At 49.1% G+C, this 19970-nt stretch overlaps 3 protein-coding genes across 16 annotated transcripts in view; all 3 read right to left on the bottom strand.

The window, feature by feature from the left end:
* Positions 1-14672, bottom strand: part of LOC147845481 (uncharacterized) — a 26092-nt gene extending 11420 nt beyond the window's left edge. For 2 of the 10 annotated variants that reach the window (XM_087243805.2, XM_087243809.2), the window contains exons 1-3: positions 14547-14672; positions 14340-14434; positions 2476-2566 (exon numbers count right to left, since the gene is read on the bottom strand). In XM_087243805.2, the coding sequence (XP_087099931.1) occupies positions 2476-2530 (55 nt within the window). In that variant the 5' untranslated portion in view covers positions 2531-2566; positions 14340-14434; positions 14547-14672. Of the gene's footprint in view, positions 1-2355; positions 2582-14339; positions 14435-14546 lie in introns of all 10 variants that reach the window. The other 8 variants (XM_087243804.2, XM_087243808.2, XM_087243806.2 and 5 more) reach the window with 5 other exon arrangements.
* Positions 1-19970, bottom strand: part of LOC147845474 (uncharacterized) — a 154036-nt gene that overhangs the window by 130297 nt on the left and 3769 nt on the right. The window lies entirely within an intron of this gene.
* LOC147845482 (uncharacterized) lies at positions 4343-8290 on the bottom strand. Of its 5 annotated transcripts, XM_087243577.1 has the most exons (6): positions 6332-8290; positions 5775-6245; positions 5210-5379; positions 4869-5123; positions 4543-4788; positions 4343-4463 (listed from the first exon to the last, which is right to left on the bottom strand). In XM_087243577.1, the coding sequence occupies exons 1-6, from the start codon at positions 6996-6998 to the stop codon at positions 4371-4373; spliced, it is 1902 nt and encodes a 633-aa protein (XP_087099703.1). In that variant the 5' UTR covers positions 6999-8290; the 3' UTR covers positions 4343-4370. The 5 variants fall into 5 exon arrangements, with proteins under 5 accessions (XP_087099703.1, XP_087099702.1, XP_087099701.1 ...); XM_087243576.1 differs by having other exon boundaries at positions 5775-7677; XM_087243575.1 differs by having other exon boundaries at positions 4543-5123; positions 6332-7036.

Below are 19970 nucleotides of genomic sequence, written 5' to 3' on the forward strand. Positions count from 1 at the left end.
ACTTGAACCATGGCGGCAGCCTGTGGTTAACAAAATTAGCGGAGCGCTTCGTTAAAAATGAAGCAATCAACCGGACCGTTCGGGGCTCAAAGTTGGCGTGATGACCAATCACATGGCTCCATCATCATTTATTTGTTTTTATTTATGACAAAGATTTACAGTACAAAGAAAACAGAATACCGTCTCTACAAACCATAGCTAATTTTTCAACAGTAAGGTTATATTTATATATAAAAAACATGAGAGAAATAAGGGGAAAAGAAAGGGTATAAACATAAAAAATGAACAGGCCTATTAAATACAAAGCAATAAGCACAAATTCTAGGAGTTTAAACATCCCTCTTTAGGCTAATACTTCTTGTTTGAATATGCTAAAAAGGGGTTTACATTTAGAGATTTTAAACTTTCCAATATATATTAGTGTACAACCCAAAACAAGGTGTTTTGATTAAGTCTTAAACAATAATGAAGATTATTTTGGATAATGAATGCATTTTCAAAAAAGCACTCATCTAAACAAAAAATAAAACATACCCAAAATAAGTGAGCTACACTTGTGAGCGAAGAAGAAAGAGCAAGGTATGTGTGCATAAACAGCTTGACAGGAAAAAAAACATTTTATAATCATATAAATAATTGTATAATTGTTTAATCATCTTTTTTAATTAATTTGTTAAGAAAGCTTTAGGCTGGCAGGATCAATGATGATAATTATTTTATTACAAGTCTGTAAAACTTAATATTTAGGTTATTTACTAAAATGTATCACTTAAATTGTTCATGGATAGCAAGCATACTAACATCAATGTACTAGCAGTGTACTTGAAATGTTCTACCAGAAGCCCATTAGGATCCACTGCAGTGACAAAAGCTGCACACTTTGTGGATAAAAAAAATAAAAAATAAAAATAAATGTTCATTTTTAGCTTGTGCGGTTGTACAGTTCAAAGAATTGTTCAGTTGTGTACTGCTGTCACTAAAATAAACAAATTCATAGCATGACTCCTTGTGTAGGTTTTCAGTCTGAACAGCCACGCCGCATCACCAATCCCTTTTTATTACAAGCGCCATTGCCCCTATGCAATCCTCAAAAACAGTCAGTTCATGTAACGATGCATGACCGTCAGCTGATGCGCTCCACAGTGATAAGTAGAGGCTGTTTCCCATGCGGATTCTGTACGTACACGATTTGATCAGAGCTCAAGCGGATACTGAGTTTTGGGTGTGTGTTTGAACAGACATATACACATTATCACCATCATCATCATCATAATAATAATAATAATAATAATGGTGGTTCATTCTGCTGTGGCAACCCCAGATTAATAAAGGAACTAAGCCGAAAATAAAATAAATGAATGAATAATAACAACATCTAGACACGTCGATCTTGTTGGGTTTTCTTTTAAACAACAAATTTTGTCTTAAATGAGCATAAACTGTTAGCAAAGCAATCAAATGCTTTCATTGCAGATCTGTGCATTTTTAAAGTGACAGTGCTGTTATTTAATGTAATCCAACCAAAAAAAATGTACATGAGTTTCATTCGCTGCTCTTTAATCAGAATGATTAAATATACTGTGAAGAAAAAGTTCATGAGATTTGATAGCTCGTTTCAATTTCTTTATAATAGCTATTAATATTAATGAGCTGAGCTGTTTGCTAATTTATGTGCAGCTTTTTCTAATGTATACTAATTTTTTTATTCTTTGTAAATAATCATGAAAACATATTATTGACTGTTTCAGCAGTCTATTTACAATGAAACAGCTCCAGATTAACATATTTCATTTTGCAGGGTGTGTGGTGGTGGTAGTGGGCGGGGGGGGTGTTACATGTGTTTACATGGCCATCTGTAGTCAAATTCCTTTCCAAATTATTAATTTGTGGACTTTAACTGCAGTTTGGCACTTTCACTTTCATTCAGGAACATTTCATGCATGCCCCCAGTGCCGAATGAGATATTGGATGCAAGGAAGTGCTGGAAGTGTAGTCTTAATGGAATGTTTGATACCACATGGCGAATGAGGGGAAAAAATGCATTTATCTGTAACCTTAATGCACTTGGTAGGTACCGTCAGAAAGCAGTGTATGTATAGACTATCCTTTCATAAAATGCTGTGAAAATCCTACACTAAGGTAATAGTTTTGATTGCGGTCTCTACACGTTTACATTCAGAGAGCAGAATTTACAGCGGATCTTTCAGCCTATAAAAGTGTAATGATATTAACATACGGTAAACTTAGTAACTAAATCATTTTGACTAAGGTCCTCCTTAAAACACTGAAAGAAAAAAGACCACTGACCGATCACTTACCAAATCTGTAGAGACAGGACAATCAACCAATTTTCACCTTTTTTGTGAAATATATATCCAAATAGTGTTTATAACAGCATGGAACACATATATGACTGTCAACAGCTCAAAACGTGTTTTGTGACACTTTAATGAAGAATCAGGAATAAACACCAACCTATTTGTTGTTCAGTATCTTCATGTTTAATTCTGCAGGGTTCTGGATCACTCATGTTCTCGCTGTCCTTCAGTAAACTCTTCACTTGATCCTGATGGGAATATTCCTGCATTTATAACAGAAACACTTGTATTAAATATTCAGTATATAATTAACAATCATAACCGTTTCTTAAACATCAATAATTGTATTAAAAACATACAAACAACAACACTGATAAAAAGTCTTATAAAGTCTTTCAGTCTGATCAATGGTAAATATTGGGTCCGTTCTTCGTACCTCGCTTAAATGATCTAAGATTATTTGGCAGATCCTGGATCTTTTCATCTTGATAACTGATCTCTCGCTAATTTGGTTCTTCAAACAAGTTCGCGAATCAGATTAGAATGTCTGGATAAACTGATCTGAGATCGCTGCGTGTGTTGTGAAGGACAGATCTATCGATCCTCGAAATCATGATCAGCAGTGCAACGATTGGCTGACGGCACAGCAGCGTAATGACATCATCTGATTAATATTCAATTATCCATGTGAGCAAAATTACATCAAATTAGCAGTAAACGGTTTGTTAAATATGACACGCAATAACCTTCCACATTTGTTGTGAGCTGCAGGCTTTACACTTTCATGTGTCAAGAGTATTCATCATGTATTTCAATGCAAATCAATGTATTTAGTTCTACATTTAGAAAATATTTTCTTTATTATTGTAGCCGTTTTTTTAATCGGTGTAAAGAATAACTGGTTGTTTACAAAAGCATTTTCATATTGGTAAAGGCGTCTGCAACTTTTGTGAAGCATCAAATCACTGGCATATTAACTATAAAAACATGTTTATGACTGCATAAATGTATTATTACTTTTAAAAAAAAGTGACATATTGTGCATTTCTATTATACACAATTTGTAATAAAGCGATCTAAAAAGTTCATATAAATAGGTTTTCTCTTTGCACCACCAGGTGAGAGTCTTTGTACTTTCATTTCGAGGTTGCAGATTGCATAAGTTTTATTAATATGTATAACTTTATTTATTTTATTAATAACTATAACTTTATATATATAGTTAAAAAATATGTACCATTTTCCTAAGTGTATATAACTACTACTGTAAGAAAATATCAGAATTTGGAACATACTTTTTGTATTATCTTTGCTTGAACTGAGCCGATCTAATCCTGTTTATATGAATTGAACCTGCTCCCGATCAGGTTGGACCTAGCAGAACTGTTGCTATGACAACAACTCTCGGATCAGCTTTGAAGAACGAAACCATCCTGGATCATGTCAAATCGTCAATATCCAAATCCAGCTAACTGAGTAATCCACGTACGAAGAACGGACCCATTGTAAAATTCCTCCATAAAGTTAACCTCCACTCCACAGCTGCCCTGTCCTGACCTATTCATGCATCTCTAAGGACCGAGCTGTCCCGGGAGAAGCTTGCTAATATACAGAATTGGACTCAAGGCCTTCTGGGCGTTCAAAGCATTTGCAGACCTGGACAGATTTGTCCAGCCCATCACCCCCTTGTGCTGGAAAAGGGATTCATTCTCCCTATGAGCTATCAACCAAGGCTGAACCTGGACGGGGGCGTCCCGCGAGTCACTTTTAACACTCAAGGCAGGGATAGTTTGTCCCAATTGGAACGTAGCCAAGGCAGAACCTGGACGAGGGCATCCCACGTGACACTTTTAACACACAAGTTAGGGCTAATCTGTCCCAATCGGAACGTAGCCAAGGCAGGACCTGGACGCAGCAGGCATACAGCGTTGAACTAAGAAGACAGGGCTCATTTTTGTCCCCACTGAATTTACTTTTACCACACAGATAATAAATAAAAGGAATAATGAAGACACTGAACACCATTTGACCGTTAAGTTGTACAATATTTATTTATTCAGAGTCTTCTGTTTGTTCGAGCGGGCGAGCGCCCTGGCTTTTCCCTTTGGCAGGGCGCCATGGCAGCGTCCTCCTGCTGGTTCCCTCCTGGAAAAGAGACACATAAAGGGTAGTTAGCCAATGCCACACGTTCTGCTGTCCACGCCAAAGAGAATGTGATTTTTACCAGGGGAGAGACGGAAGTCTCCGTCCTCTTGCGCCCTTTCCGCGGGGGGCTTTCAGTGCCCGCTGCCTCCCCATCCTCCTCCTCCTCCTCCTCCTCCTCCACCAGGGCCCTTTCAAAGAGTCTGCGGCGCTCGCGTGCTTGGAGAGGTCCGAGGTGAAGTGCGTAGAACTTATCTGAGGTTGAAGTGTCATGGCACATGAATTGCGCCACCTTGCGGCGATCCTCTGAAGAGTGTGCATTCTTTGCCTGCGTCGGAGAGAGACAGAAGCTTGATTAGGATAGAAGCCGCCGCTGGTAGTTACAGGGGCGTCACAATGCCTACTCACATGAGTCGCGATCGCAGTGCGTACGTCAGTAAAGGTGGGTTTGCCTGGAAGGCCCATACTGAGCCAAGCAGACTGAAAGTACTTGTTCAGGGTCCGACAAGGACTGGCTCTGGAAGTGAAAAAGAAATAGGTAGCCTGGCTCCCTCCGGGGAGACCAGCCCGCAGCGCCAAAAACCTGCGGAACCAGCTGTATTCCTCCCTGTTTAGGGACAGCTGAGCCGCCCCAAAGGCTCTGTTTGTTTTGTGAGTGGTAATCTGCCATCAGAGAACAAGCAGTGAATGAGTGAGTGAGAGAGAGAGCATGCTACTGGTGACCCCCACCTTACTTGCGCCATACTCACGTTAATGACATAAGCAGACTCGTCGGGGCTTCTGGAGGCCTCTTCAACCTCCTGGATTGTGAGATTCTGGAAGACTCCACAGCGGTGCCCAGAGATGGAGGTTAGGTAGCCAGTCAGAAAGCCATAGAAGCGCCACTGTTGCCTAGTGCTTGGGTTGGATTCGAGGCTATCTGGTGAAAGACATTAGACAGATTAGACCACCGACGGTTCTATTTCCTTTCTGGGTCACCAACAGCTCTTGGCTGCTGGTGACTTGTACTCCGGGGCGCCAGCAGCTCAAACAACAGCTGCTGGTGGCCCGGAGAGGAAATGTGCGTTTCTTCTTCAGGGGCACCAGCAGTTCATGGACTGCTGGTGCCCCTGAAGAAGAAACGCACAACTCCTCTCCGGGCCACCAGCAGCTGTTGGTTCATCCAGCCACGTCGGTCTGCCCCCCTTCCCCCCCGAATGAGTCCCATTCGCGGGGGAGAGGGGCAGACAGACGTGGCTGGATGAACCAAGGGCTGTTGGTGCCCCGGAAGAACGAACAGGGGGAATCGCTGGAACGGCGGAAGGGCTTGCTTACCTAGCAGGGCGGGAATTTTCCTCCCAGCGGTCCGGTGACAGCGCACCAGACTGGCCTTGGGGATCAGTCGGCTTTCCTTCGCCTGCTTGGTCCTTACCTCGTGCACGACGACACGCCGGCGTATGCCGCGGATGAGGGCTCTGACCTCCCTTCGAATCAGAACCAGAGCCGTGCTGGAGAGCTGACAGGCGGCCGGCGGCGTCTCCGAGAGGTAGTCTAGGAACTGAGCCACGTTCTTCAGGTAGTGCTGCCTGGTGGGCTCGGCCATGCGCGTCTGACCTAGCCGGGCGGCCCACGCTCGGATTCGGGCTGGTTGGTTGAGGAAGAGGAAGTCCCCTGGCTCCGCGGTGCCCCTGGCCATGTAACCAAGGAAGGCTTTGATTCTCCCCAGCTTCGAAGTGACGTTGTTCCGCAGGCGGGGGGTGGGCTCGCTGCCCAGTTGGTACCCTTCGAACTCCCCCAAGAGAAGGTCTGTGGAACGAGCACAACCAAGAGTCAACTTCCCCGAAGCCACACACCCAGCAGAGCGACAGTGACGTGCCTGAAATATACTCAACTCAGCGCGGGGACGTGGTCCGGGAACGGGTAGGCAGTGGGCTCCAAAGCCTCCGGAGGCTCGGGGGGCGTCGGACCTCCGGCCGCCCCTCGCCCGGGAGGCGGTGGTGCAGGAGGCGACCTGGTTCTCCTGGCCCTCTTCCTCCTCCTTCTCCCCCCTTCTCCCTTCCTTAGCTCTCGGTAGAGGCGTGTGATTTGGAGCAGGGTGGACCGCATCTTGGTAACCTGTTTCCCCAGGTCCGTGAGCTGAGCCTGTATGCGCTCGGTGGCGCGCCTGCAGCCGCGGTCGGCGCACGGGCGGCCGGCCTCTGGGTCCTCCGAGTCCCGCTCCCCCTCGGAGGACGATGCTAGCTGGGACACGACAGGGATTGCAGGCTGGGTGGACCGCAGCCACTGCAACTCCCGAGCTACTTTCCGGCGTTTCGCCCTCCCCATAGCCTCTTTCCTTCCCGAGGTCGAGAGCTCCGCGTGCTGCCTCAAGTGCCTGTCTAGGCGGGCTGGCGTCCGGCGACATCCCGGGACCGGGCACGGTGTCTTCCGCGTGTCCACGCGGCCGGCGGCCAGCGCGAGAAGCAGCCGCTTCTCGTCCGAGTTGGCCACCTTGTGAACGGCCGTCAGGTGAGGCGCAAGCCGGCTGTACACGTTGAAGCATAGGGCACATTCAGCCATGACCGTGCCAGAGCCAATGCAGAGGGGGAAAGGGGCCCGCACGCCACGTGCGGCGGTTAATAAGCGGCCGGAGGCGGCGTCCACTTCCGCGTCATGACGTTGGTGGACCCGTATTTCTTAAAGGGGAAGGACACCCCCCCGCACCAGGAGGTGTAAGCCGATGCCCTACGGAGATCCATTCGGTTCAAGCCTTCTCTTGTTACGACTTCTCAAGTAGGGGGGAGAGGGGTGTCCACCTCACTCCCTTCCCCCCTTTTCAAAGGAACCAGAGGGGGTGTCCCGTTAAACAATTCACCCCACCGCCCCTTCATCGTTGCCCCGGTCAGCGGTTCGACACCTCTCTCTCTTGTCACGACTCGAGTTGGGGAAGGGGTGTCCCACCTCACTCCCTATCCCCCCTTCATTTTGCTGTTCTGGCCAGCGGGAGCTTTTCCACAGCCATCCACGTTCACTTTTTCCACCCCAAAAAGGGGATTGATTGTTTGAGCCCCATCGGGGGGGGACAGCTCCACACGCGCCAGCCGCGGGAGCTTTTGTGACCTGCTACAACCAACATGGGATACGCACCAACCATCGAAAGGGGAGTTCAGACAGCCCGTAACCCCGGCACCACTGACCCTGGCACGTTTCACCTCGCCGGAGTCCACTAGCTTCCCCTCCCAACCAACCACCCTCACTCCCCCGGGAGCAGGGTAGGCGGGGTGGGGGTCAGCCGGGAGCCAGCAAGGATAAACCCAGGGGGTGGGCGGCGTTGCGGGCGGGCGGGCGGACGGACGGGATGCAGACGCACACACTCGGGCGGGGGTAGAATCGAAGCCCACACCAGCTCGTTCCCTACGCTGACCCTGGGGCCTCGATTCACCACGCCGGGTGACTCGACCGAACCCACCGAACATCCCCCAGCCCTCGCAGGGCGAGGGGCGTGGGGCGGGGGCACGGGCCGAGTATCGGCGCGGGGGAAACGGAGTCCAGGGGGGCGGGCTGGCGGGCGGGCTGAGCAGCAGACAAGCTCTGGGTCATTTAGCCAGACGGGCCATCTGGGTCCTTTACCCACAGATCGGGGCGGGAAGGGGGGGGCGCTGTGTGCGGAGGGACACCCCCACGCCTCCCTGATACAGCGCCCAGGACGGGGAGGATCTGCCACACCCATAGAGGCCGACCCCATTGGTGCTTTGGGGGGCCTGGGTGGGGGCCTAGCCCCTGGGGCGCCACACTAGCTCCTATCGATCAGTCACCGTGGGGTCTGGCGACTGGACTGTCAGAGACTAAGTCCATATTTTTACGCCTTCCCCGAAACCCTGATGGCAGGTCAGAGATTGTGGGTGTCGGGCAAAAACCTCCAGGCGCGGGACGTCCCGACAAGTAGGCCGGGAAGGGTGGTCTCCCGTCGGGCATGGTTTGGTGGGCTCGGGCCTGGGTCTAACCAACGCCCCGGTGAGCGCCAGGCATAACGTATTCCTGTTGGACCTTTGGCGCTAGATGCGTAAAGATGTGCCGCTGGTGAACCATCGATGGAGCCGCTGGTGAACCATTAATGGGGGCCTCTGAGATCCAGCGTTGGGGAGGCCTGTGCCCCGCGCGCTCTGCCCGGGGCACACACACCCTTCTCGGGGAGCGACCCCAGCCCCTCTCCCTGGCCTGGGGCCTCTGAGATCCAGCGTTGGGGAGGCCTGTGCCCCGCGCGCTCTGCCCGGGGCACACACACCCTTCTCGGGGAGCGACCCCAGCCCCTCTCCCTGGCCTGGGGCCTCTGAGATCCAGCGTTGGGGAGGCCTGTGCCCCGCGCGCTCTGCCCGGGGCACACACACCCTTCTCGGGGAGCGACCCCAGCCCCTCTCCCTGGCCTGGGGCCTCTGAGATCCAGCGTTGGGGAGGCCTGTGCCCCGCGCGCTCTGCCCGGGGCACACACACCCTTCTCGGGGAGCGACCCCAGCCCCTCTCCCTGGCCTGGGGCCTCTGAGATCCAGCGTTGGGGAGGCCTGTGCCCCGCGCGCTCTGCCCGGGGCACACACACCCTTCTCGGGGAGCGACCCCAGCCCCTCTCCCTGGCCTGGGGCCTCTGAGATCCAGCGTTGGGGAGGCCTGTGCCCCGCGCGCTCTGCCCGGGGCACACACACCCTTCTCGGGGAGCGACCCCAGCCCCTCTCCCTGGCCTGGGGCCTCTGAGATCCAGCGTTGGGGAGGCCTGTGCCCCGCGCGCTCTGCCCGGGGCACACACACCCTTCTCGGGGAGCGACCCCAGCCCCTCTCCCTGGCCTGGGGCCTCTGAGATCCAGCGTTGGGGAGGCCTGTGCCCCGCGCGCTCTGCCCGGGGCACACACACCCTTCTCGGGGAGCGACCCCAGCCCCTCTCCCTGGCCTGGGGCCTCTGAGATCCAGCGTTGGGGAGGCCTGTGCCCCGCGCGCTCTGCCCGGGGCACACACACCCTTCTCGGGGAGCGACCCCAGCCCCTCTCCCTGGCCTGGGGCCTCTGAGATCCAGCGTTGGGGAGGCCTGTGCCCCGCGCGCTCTGCCCGGGGCACACACACCCTTCTCGGGGAGCGACCCCAGCCCCTCTCCCTGGCCTGGGGCCTCTGAGATCCAGCGTTGGGGAGGCCTGTGCCCCGCGCGCTCTGCCCGGGGCACACACACCCTTCTCGGGGAGCGACCCCAGCCCCTCTCCCTGGCCTGGGGCCTCTGAGATCCAGCGTTGGGGAGGCCTGTGCCCCGCGCGCTCTGCCCGGGGCACACACACCCTTCTCGGGGAGCGACCCCAGCCCCTCTCCCTGGCCTGGGGCCTCTGAGATCCAGCGTTGGGGAGGCCTGTGCCCCGCGCGCTCTGCCCGGGGCACACACACCCTTCTCGGGGAGCGACCCCAGCCCCTCTCCCTGGCCTGGGGCCTCTGAGATCCAGCGTTGGGGAGGCCTGTGCCCCGCGCGCTCTGCCCGGGGCACACACACCCTTCTCGGGGAGCGACCCCAGCCCCTCTCCCTGGCCTGGGGCCTCTGAGATCCAGCGTTGGGGGGGGGGCCGTGCCCTGCACGCTCTGCCCGAGGTACACGCACTCTCCGGCGGCAAGCGCTGGTTCCAAAGGACCCCCTAGATTTGCACCTAATCACCAGCCGTGCCCGGGCACCCCACTATTAAGCCCGGGGACACTAACTCCTCCAAACCGCATGGATCAGACAGACGTGCTGCTGGTGACCCAACTGGCCAAGACGTACCGCTGGTGACCCAATCGGTCTTTGGGTTTGTGAATGGGTCACCACCGGCCCTGGGCTCGTGTATGGGGCACCAGCCGCACGTCGTTCTAGCCTCCGTCTGCGATGGGGTCTTATGTTTGCTGCGGGGTGATGGACGCTGGGAGACGGGTTAGCAGCTCAGAAATGGACCCTTGACTCCCGTGTACCCCCTAACTCCCATGGTGTTCAGACCACTGGCCTTGCCCGGATTTGAACGCTTGTTTTTGGGTTAGCTTTGCTGGCCAAGAGGCCTGGATCCTTGGAAGGACCAGGGCAGCAGTGCGCATTTGGTTTGCCCGGATTTGAACGCTTGTTTTCGGGTTAGCTTTGCTGGCCAAGAGGCCTGGATCCTTGGAAGGACCAGGGCAGCAGTGCGCATTTGGTTTGCCCGGATTTGAACGCTTGTTTTCGGGTTAGCTTTGCTGGCCAAGAGGCCTGGATCCTTGGAAGGACCAGGGCAGCAGTGCGCATTTGGTTTGCCCGGATTTGAACGCTTGTTTTCGGGTTAGCTTTGCTGGCCAAGAGGCCTGGATCCTTGGAAGGACCAGGGCAGCAGTGCGCATTTGGTTTGCCCGGATTTGAACGCTTGTTTTCGGGTTAGCTTTGCTGGCCAAGAGGCCTGGATCCTTGGAAGGACCAGGGCAGCAGTGCGCATTTGGTTTGCCCGGGTTTGAACGCTTGTTTTCGGGTTAGCTTTGCTGGCCAAGAGGCCTGGATCCTTGGAAGGACCAGGGCAGCAGTGCGCATTTGGTTTGCCCGGATTTGAACGCTTGTTTTCGGGTTAGCTTTGCTGGCCAAGAGGCCTGGATCCTTGGAAGGACCAGGGCAGCAGTGCGCATTTGGTTTGCCCGGGTTTGAACGCTTGTTTTCGGGTTAGCTTTGCTGGCCAAGAGGCCTGGATCCTTGGAAGGACCAGGGCAGCAGTGCGCATTTGGTTTGCCCGGGTTTGAACGCTTGTTTTCGGGTTAGCTTTGCTGGCCAAGAGGCCTGGATCCTTGGAAGGACCAGGGCAGCAGTGCGCATTTGGTTTGCCCGGATTTGAACGCTTGTTTTCGGGTTAGCTTTGCTGGCCAAGAGGCCTGGATCCTTGGAAGGACCAGGGCAGCAGTGCGCATTTGGTTTGCCCGGGTTTGAACGCTTGTTTTCGGGTTAGCTTTGCTGGCCAAGAGGCCTGGATCCTTGGAAGGACCAGGGCAGCAGTGCGCATTTGGTTTGCCCGGGTTTGAACGCTTGTTTTGGGGCAACGGGGCCCTCGTTAGACCCCTGGTTCGTTCAACCGCGAAATCGAAAATTGCACTAAGTCCTTCATTTGAGTCTGTTATCGAAACCTCGACGGCAGGTCAGCGAAACCCAGGGACGCGCTACCCCCCCTCCAGGCGCGGGTCATGCCGGAGAGAGTGGTCTCTTCCCGGGCATGGCTTGGTGAGCTCTCCCCCTGGTCCAACCAACGCCCCCGGTGAGCGCACTTAGGTCTCAGCTGGTGCGTAAATGGTGCCGCTGGTGAACCATTGGCCTCCGAGGCTTCATGTCACGCGCTCTCTGCCCAATACACCCTCACTTATCCCGGGCAAGCACTGATCACCAAAGACCCCCCCCCTGGCTCTTTCTGACCCATCGCTTACCGTTGGTGACCCAAATAGGCCTTTGCGCGCGGTGGCCTGCCATGGACTCCTGACTCCCATGGTGTTCAGACCACTGGCCTCGCCCGGATTTGAACGCTTGTTTTCGGGTTAGCTTTGCTGGCCAAGAGGCCTGGATCCTTGGAAGGACCAGGGCAGCAGTGCGCATTTGGTTTGCCCGGATTTGAACGCTTGTTTTCGGGTTAGCTTTGCTGGCCAAGAGGCCTGGATCCTTGGAAGGACCAGGGCAGCAGTGCGCATTTGGTTTGCCCGGATTTGAACGCTTGTTTTCGGGTTAGCTTTGCTGGCCAAGAGGCCTGGATCCTTGGAAGGACCAGGGCAGCAGTGCGCATTTGGTTTGCCCGGGTTTGAACGCTTGTTTTCGGGTTAGCTTTGCTGGCCAAGAGGCCTGGATCCTTGGAAGGACCAGGGCAGCAGTGCGCATTTGGTTTGCCCGGGTTTGAACGCTTGTTTTGGGGCAACGGGGCCCTCGTTAGACCCCTGGTTCGTTCAACCGCGAAATCGAAAATTGCACTAAGTCCTTCATTTGAGTCTGTTATCGAAACCTCGACGGCAGGTCAGCGAAACCCAGGGACGCGCTACCCCCCCTCCAGGCGCGGGTCATGCCGGAGAGAGTGGTCTCTTCCCGGGCATGGCTTGGTGAGCTCTCCCCCTGGTCCAACCAACGCCCCCGGTGAGCGCACTTAGGTCTCAGCTGGTGCGTAAATGGTGCCGCTGGTGAACCATTGGCCTCCGAGGCTTCATGTCACGCGCTCTCTGCCCAATACACCCTCACTTATCCCGGGCAAGCACTGATCACCAAAGACCCCCCCCCTGGCTCTTTCTGACCCATCGCTTACCGTTGGTGACCCAAATAGGCCTTTGCGCGCGGTGGCCTGCCATGGACTCCTGACTCCCATGGTGTTCAGACCACTGGCCTCGCCCGGATTTGAACGCTTGTTTTCGGGTTAGCTTTGCTGGCCAAGAGGCCTGGATCCTTGGAAGGACCAGGGCAGCAGTGCGCATTTGGTTTGCCCGGATTTGAACGCTTGTTTTCGGGTTAGCTTTGCTGGCCAAGAGGCCTGGATCCTTGGAAGGACCAGGGCAGCAGTGCGCATTTGGTTTGCCCGGATTTGAACGCTTGTTTTCGGGTTAGCTTTGCTGGCCAAGAGGCCTGGATCCTTGGAAGGACCAGGGCAGCAGTGCGCATTTGGTTTGCCCGGGTTTGAACGCTTGTTTTCGGGTTAGCTTTGCTGGCCAAGAGGCCTGGATCCTTGGAAGGACCAGGGCAGCAGTGCGCATTTGGTTTGCCCGGATTTGAACGCTTGTTTTCGGGTTAGCTTTGCTGGCCAAGAGGCCTGGATCCTTGGAAGGACCAGGGCAGCAGTGCGCATTTGGTTTGCCCGGATTTGAACGCTTGTTTTCGGGTTAGCTTTGCTGGCCAAGAGGCCTGGATCCTTGGAAGGACCAGGGCAGCAGTGCGCATTTGGTTTGCCCGGATTTGAACGCTTGTTTTCGGGTTAGCTTTGCTGGCCAAGAGGCCTGGATCCTTGGAAGGACCAGGGCAGCAGTGCGCATTTGGTTTGCCCGGATTTGAACGCTTGTTTTCGGGTTAGCTTTGCTGGCCAAGAGGCCTGGATCCTTGGAAGGACCAGGGCAGCAGTGCGCATTTGGTTTGCCCGGGTTTGAACGCTTGTTTTCGGGTTAGCTTTGCTGGCCAAGAGGCCTGGATCCTTGGAAGGACCAGGGCAGCAGTGCGCATTTGGTTTGCCCGGATTTGAACGCTTGTTTTCGGGTTAGCTTTGCTGGCCAAGAGGCCTGGATCCTTGGAAGGACCAGGGCAGCAGTGCGCATTTGGTTTGCCCGGGTTTGAACGCTTGTTTTCGGGTTAGCTTTGCTGGCCAAGAGGCCTGGATCCTTGGAAGGACCAGGGCAGCAGTGCGCATTTGGTTTGCCCGGGTTTGAACGCTTGTTTTGGGGCAACGGGGCCCTCGTTAGACCCCTGGTTCGTTCAACCGCGAAATCGAAAATTGCACTAAGTCCTTCATTTGAGTCTGTTATCGAAACCTCGACGGCAGGTCAGCGAAACCCAGGGACGCGCTACCCCCCCTCCAGGCGCGGGTCATGCCGGAGAGAGTGGTCTCTTCCCGGGCATGGCTTGGTGAGCTCTCCCCCTGGTCCAACCAACGCCCCCGGTGAGCTCATCCATGGCGTTTGCCAGCGGTCGTTCCAAAGACCCCCCCCGCTAGAGACCCACCATCCCCCAAATGAGTGTTAGTTGTTTCAAACAGCAAAAAAATAAAATCAATGCATTTCGTTTTCAAAATGATTTTTTTTTTACTTTCTCCAGAAAACACATTTTATAAACATTTACCTCAAAATATTTCCCGAATGAAAACACTCTCTAATATCATTTTAAAAATACATCCGATTAAAATATGTTTTATCATCAAAATAATAATAAACAGTCAATATTCAATATAATCAGCAGTAAACTACCTCTTAGTGAATGAATTAGATGGAGACACAAATGAAAGGTGTCCAGATAACCCGTGAGTAAGACATTACAAGAGTGTTTACAGCGTAGCATCGAGCTAAAAACAAGAGAGTATATTAGCATTGAGCACATATGTTAAAGCGGTTCAAACCGCAAGATAATTCCCGCAAGTCTGCGAACGCTACTGTGGTCAGATATCATACACTTACTCTGAACAGACGAACAACACCCGTAACAGAAGAGGATTAAACACATTAAACGTCAAACAGCAAAGTTTTGCTCTCCGATCTCCGCCTCAGAATAAGCGCGGTGGGCGGGATATTTGCCTGCACGCTGATAAGCGAAAGCTGATTGGCTGCCTGTAGCTAGTTCTGAGGAAGATGATTGGCTGCCTGTAGGTTCAGAAGAAAGGGGGTATTCAGTCAGGAGAAATAGTAAGTGGTTTGTTTTTGGAGTGGACCTATTATGAAGTGTTTTGTGTTGACTTTATATTTTCTTAAAAATGTTTAAACTACGTTAAGCGTTTTAGAATGTAGAAACTTAATTTAGCTTAGCATTAGCTTAATTTTTAACTTCCTTTCATGTAACTTAGTCAGGGCTAACGTTATATTTCAGTTAGAGTGAAATTTGCATCTTAACACCTTTATCCTGGTTTTGTGTGAAACACTCAGAAAATATGAACTGATAAAGAAGGTAAAAAACATAAACAAGGAATAATATACCCATGAGAAGTGTTTAGTTGACACCGTGAGAATGTCTACAATCAATTTGTTTTATTGTTATACCTTTTTGAATACAGTGACAAGCAGTAGCGTTTATAAGATTTTATTGGCTTTTGTTTTGTAATTACAGATTAAGCAGTCTTGAAATTTTGGTTATTTATTTGCATTCATTTGTTATTTTTTCATTATTATTTGATATTTTATCATTAGTCGGTGAGATGCTGATCTATCATGATAACATGCGTTAGCAGCGACAGTATTTATGTTCAGTTCCGTTTTTAGTGCTCTACCGTAATACGTAGTGTATAAGCGATGCCGAAATACCTTGCTGGCTATAATGACTGTTCTTTTTGACAATAAACAAATATCTTTACAATTGAAATCAATTAAAATATTGCAAAAATTATTATTTTCTACATAAATATAAAAACCACTGCCTCCATACCTTTATCATCTCGGGGGACTTTTTCAGTTTATTCAAGACAATTTGCTTTTGTATAATATTATTATTAGCATTAGTATTATTTATTATATGCATATTTATATTTTAGTAAAAACAAGCTTAGATTTGTCCACCTGTCAGGTTTTGGACCATGTGGAGCATAAGAAGTTTTTGGATTTAACTCAGTTTTTGACCACACTTTGTTAAGGCCGATTTATATTTTGTCGCAAAGCTTGCCGTTGCTGATGCGCACATCTTAAAAACTGTAACTACATTTCGAAATGACGCGTAGTGCAAGCTCTGAAATTGGTCGGCTTGGAACAGTTGACGGGTGTGGGCAGAGGTGAGAGCCACACGAGCCAAATGCAGTGAGTGTTTACAATGTGGAGTCCCGTGAAGGAGCTCCAGATGGAGACTGCTCTTTTGTGTTTACCTTATGGTTGAAGTTGTTGCATGTCCGCCGGTTCCTGCCTCAAAATAAATGAGTTTGATCCACTTGTACATTAAGGTAGCGTTAAAAAAAAAAAACACCAGCGAAGAAACTTGACACAGAGAAACATGAACACCTACTGCCAGCTAGCGTTTCTGAAGTTTTATAGCAGAGCAACACAAACAGTTCACTGAAGTATAAATGCACAGCCACGTACACTGCATGGGCTGTGGGTCACGCCAATCACTTGACGCAGAAGTGTAAACCAGGCTTTATTATTGTTCATTTATTTCTTTTCTGGAAAATAAAACGGAAATTAGAAATAGTTTTGAAATAAATCTTAGCACCTATCAAGCTAAATTAAATATGTAGGCTAATAGATGTCTTCAGTGGAGTGCGTTTCTTATCCACGAAAGAGACAGAGAAAGTGATAGTAAAGAAGCCGAATGGAGGAGGTTAGTTCTTTATCCTCGCGCTGCAGATGCTCTGTTTAACTGTTTTCTCGCTAGTGAAGCATTCAGTTTTTCCAATTTTAAAGTCCGCCATGTAACTAGCAACTGCGCCATGGCTCGATGCAACCAAAGAGCTTAGAATGACTAAGAGGCGACATTCAATAGAACGTTCCATTGCAACAGCAGCGCCCAGCAACCTCCCCGGATTCCACCATTTTGGAGTGAAAGCGGTCGGCTGTCCATTGGATCTTATTGCTGTCGCAATGGCAAGCAGCTGCTTTGTTTTTTTATTTATTTATTTATTTAAAAAGCGCAATAAAGCTGAGATACAACCTGAAAAACGACAATACAACACTTACTATCACAATCATGAGAAATTATAATAGTTTATTTACAGACTTATAATATGCTGCTGTTCTATTGGAATTTTCATTACAAAATGGCCGCCTCGCCCTATAATGGCCATTTCCCCAAAATGCACTAGAGTGTCGCCTATTTTATTGTTCAATATTGAAATAAAAAAAAATTGAGTTTTTGCCATATCACCCAGCCCTACTCTTCATGTGTATATGATGGTGTGTTGATCGTCTGAAACTCTTCCCACACTGAGAACATGTGAACGGTCTCTCCAGTGTAGGCATGGGCCGGTATAAGATTCTGACGGTATGCTAACCTTGGATAAAAATATCACGGTTTGATGGTACTGTGATTACTGCTCTAATATTTGCTCTTTTTAAATGTAAAACTAAAACTTTTCCCCCTTTGAACAAAATACTTTGAGAAACATTTAAAATATTGTGGAGCATTAAACATGTCAGGCTGAATAATTCCAATGAATCATTGACTTCTGCTGTCTTCATTAGTTTCAGAAACACTGATTTATTTACAGTTTAAAACAGCATTTTAGATATCTTTTGTGCTGGAGATACTGTTGTACTAAACACAAAACGTAAATAAAATTAAATTAAATAAAAAATCTGACATATTCACCTTATTCTCCACGTACGAGAGGGCACAGCCATTTGAATTATTTTGGCTCGAGACTTGCGATCTTATTCACTTCCATTCATTTGTATATGTTAATAACAGCTCGCTCTGCTGCTTGATGTTGCAAATGTGATATTTTCTTATTATATTATTTTATTTTCCCTGTATAGTCATATAGTATAGTCATTGTTTTTAGAGCAAGTAGTTTGACCTCTTTCTAATATTTATTATTTCTAGCCATTTCTCCCATAGGCAGCTGAATCAGAGATTATAAAACAATTGCAAAAGCGAGCACACTTCCGCATTGAAGAATAAGATCAACACCATAGGAATGTTATAGCTGAAAATTGTGGTGGTTTTAAAACCTTGACTTTTCCAAACTGCGGTATACCTTGAAAACGGTTATCGTCCCATGCCTTCTCCAGTGTGGATCCTCATGTGTAGATTAATCGATGGTAAATGGCTGAAACTTTTTCCACACTGAGTGCATGAGTATGGTTTCTCTCCAGTGTGGATCCTCATGTGTAGATTAATCGATGATGAATGGTTGAAACTCCTTCCACACTGAGGGCATGTGTACGGTTTCTCTCCAGTGTGGATCCTTTGGTGTTGCTTAAGGTTGGATGGTTGGCTGAAACTCTTCCCACACTGAGTGCACGCGTATGGTTTCTCTCCAGTGTGGACATTACTGTGCAGTTTAAGGTGTGAAGACTGGCTGAAGGTTTTCCCACACTGAGTGCATGTGTATGGTTTCTCTCCGGTGTGGATAATCACATGTTGATTAAGTTGTGCTAACTGGCTGAAGCTCTTCCCACACTGAGAACATATGAATGGTTTCTCTCCAGTGTGGACCTTCATGTGTTGATGAAGGTTTGACGAGATGCTGAAGCTCTTCCCACACTGAGAACATGTGAATGGTTTCTCTCCAGTGTGAATCCTCATGTGTCTATAAAGGTTTGATGAGACGCTGAAACTCTTCCCACACTGAGTGCATGTGTATGGTTTCACTCCAGTGTGGACCTTCATGTGTTTATTAAGACTTGTTGAAAAAACAAAACTCTTCCCACACTGAGTGCAAGTGAACGGTTTCTCTCCAGTGTGAATTTCCTTGTGTTTATTAAGTCTTGATATTTGTCTGAAACCCTTCCCACACTGAGTGCAGGTGAATGGTTTTTCTCCAGTGTGAATCTTCATGTGTAGTTTAAGGTTTGAAGACCGGCTGAAATTCGTCCCACACTCAGTGCATGTGAACGGTTTCTCTCCGGTGTGGATCCTTCTGTGTTGATTAAATTGTGATGACTGGCTGAAACTCTTTCCACACTGAGTGCATGTGAATGGTTTCTCTCCAGTGTGGATTTTCTTGTGTTTATTAAGGGTCGATATATGTCTGAAACTCTTCCCACACTGAGTGCAGGTGAATGGTTTCTCTCCAGTGTGGATCTTCATGTGAATCTTAAGATCACCTTTTCCTCCACAACTCTTCCCACACTGAGTGCAGGTGAATGGTTTCTCTCCAGTGTGGATCTTCATGTGAATCTTAAGATCATCTTTGCCTCTACAACTCTTCCCACACTGAGTGCAGGTGAATGGTTTCTTGTCTCTCGTTTTCAAAATACCGCAATTCTGTAAATTATTTTTTTCCTCAACTGTGATATGATATTCCTCCTCTTTACTCGCCACATTCTCTTCAATTAGGTCTGAAATAAATAAAAAAAAACAGGTTTTTATTAAGTCTATAAACTCTCGTCAAAAGGTACTAAAAACATCACTAAAACAAGCTGTAATTTGAATCCTATTTAGTTACAGTGCAAAAAAAAAGCTTCTACCTTTTATATGGAGTATAGTGTGTGTGTGTAAGAGAGAGAGACAGTGTAAGACAGACATTTGAACACTTACCTTGATATGTTTGAAAAATAAAGAATCACCTCAGCTCTCATTGTATTTCTTAGAGGTGTGAACCTATACTGGTCTCACGGTTGGGTTACGATTATCATGTCATCGATTCGGTTCAATTCGATATCTCGGTGCATTGACGATGCTTTCCATATACAGTGTTATATTTTAGGGGGGAGGCTATAACATGCTGTCTGTATAAACACACAGACACACAGCACCACACTGTCTCTCATTCAAACACATTCAAAAACATAGACAGCATCAAACAAACAAACACACACGCGCACACACACACACTTAAGCCCTTGCAACAGGGAGAGCTCGCGCTGAGCGGAGCAGAAAAAAAAAAACGAAGAAAATTAGCACTTTTCCGACGGTCCCTTACTGAGAGCTCCTCTCAGCGCGAGCTCTGCCGGCTAAAGTAAACGCAGACTGCGAGGGCTTAAACGGAGCAGTGCTCGTAATGTCGAGCGAAAAAAAAGAAAGACAGCGTTGAAACATAACCAGCTTTGTCTTTCTGTAGGAAACACTTTGGATCTTTTTAGGGTAAGAGGTTTTTGAGTTATTGCCGTCTGTAACTGAATGTGTGTCAGAAAAATCGAAAACAAAACCAACTGAAGCGCGCTCATTTCTGGCGCCCCCCTGGATGTACAGCACCCTTAGCATTTGCCTATGGTGCCTATGCCATGGGCCGGCCCTGAGTT

Source organism: Danio rerio, chromosome 3 (assembly GCF_052040795.2).
Source record: "Danio rerio strain M-AB ecotype USA chromosome 3, GRCz13ab, whole genome shotgun sequence".
NCBI classification, from domain to species: domain Eukaryota; kingdom Metazoa; phylum Chordata; class Actinopteri; order Cypriniformes; family Danionidae; genus Danio; species Danio rerio.

What these genes read in the sequence shown, in the direction of transcription:
- LOC147845482 (XM_087243573.1), bottom strand. Translation starts at nt 6,990, where the DNA reads ATGTGCCCTATGCTTCAACGTGTACAGCCGGCTTGCGCCTCACCTGAC. An exon ending in GAAAATTCCCGCCCTGCTAG is followed by an intron (nt 5,380 to 5,774) that starts GTAAGCAAGCCC and finishes GTCTTTCACCAG; the next exon opens with ATAGCCTCGAATCCAACCCA. An exon ending in AGACTTCCGTCTCTCCCCTG is followed by an intron (nt 4,464 to 4,542) that starts GTAAAAATCACA and finishes TCTCTTTTCCAG; the next exon opens with GAGGGAACCAGCAGGAGGAC.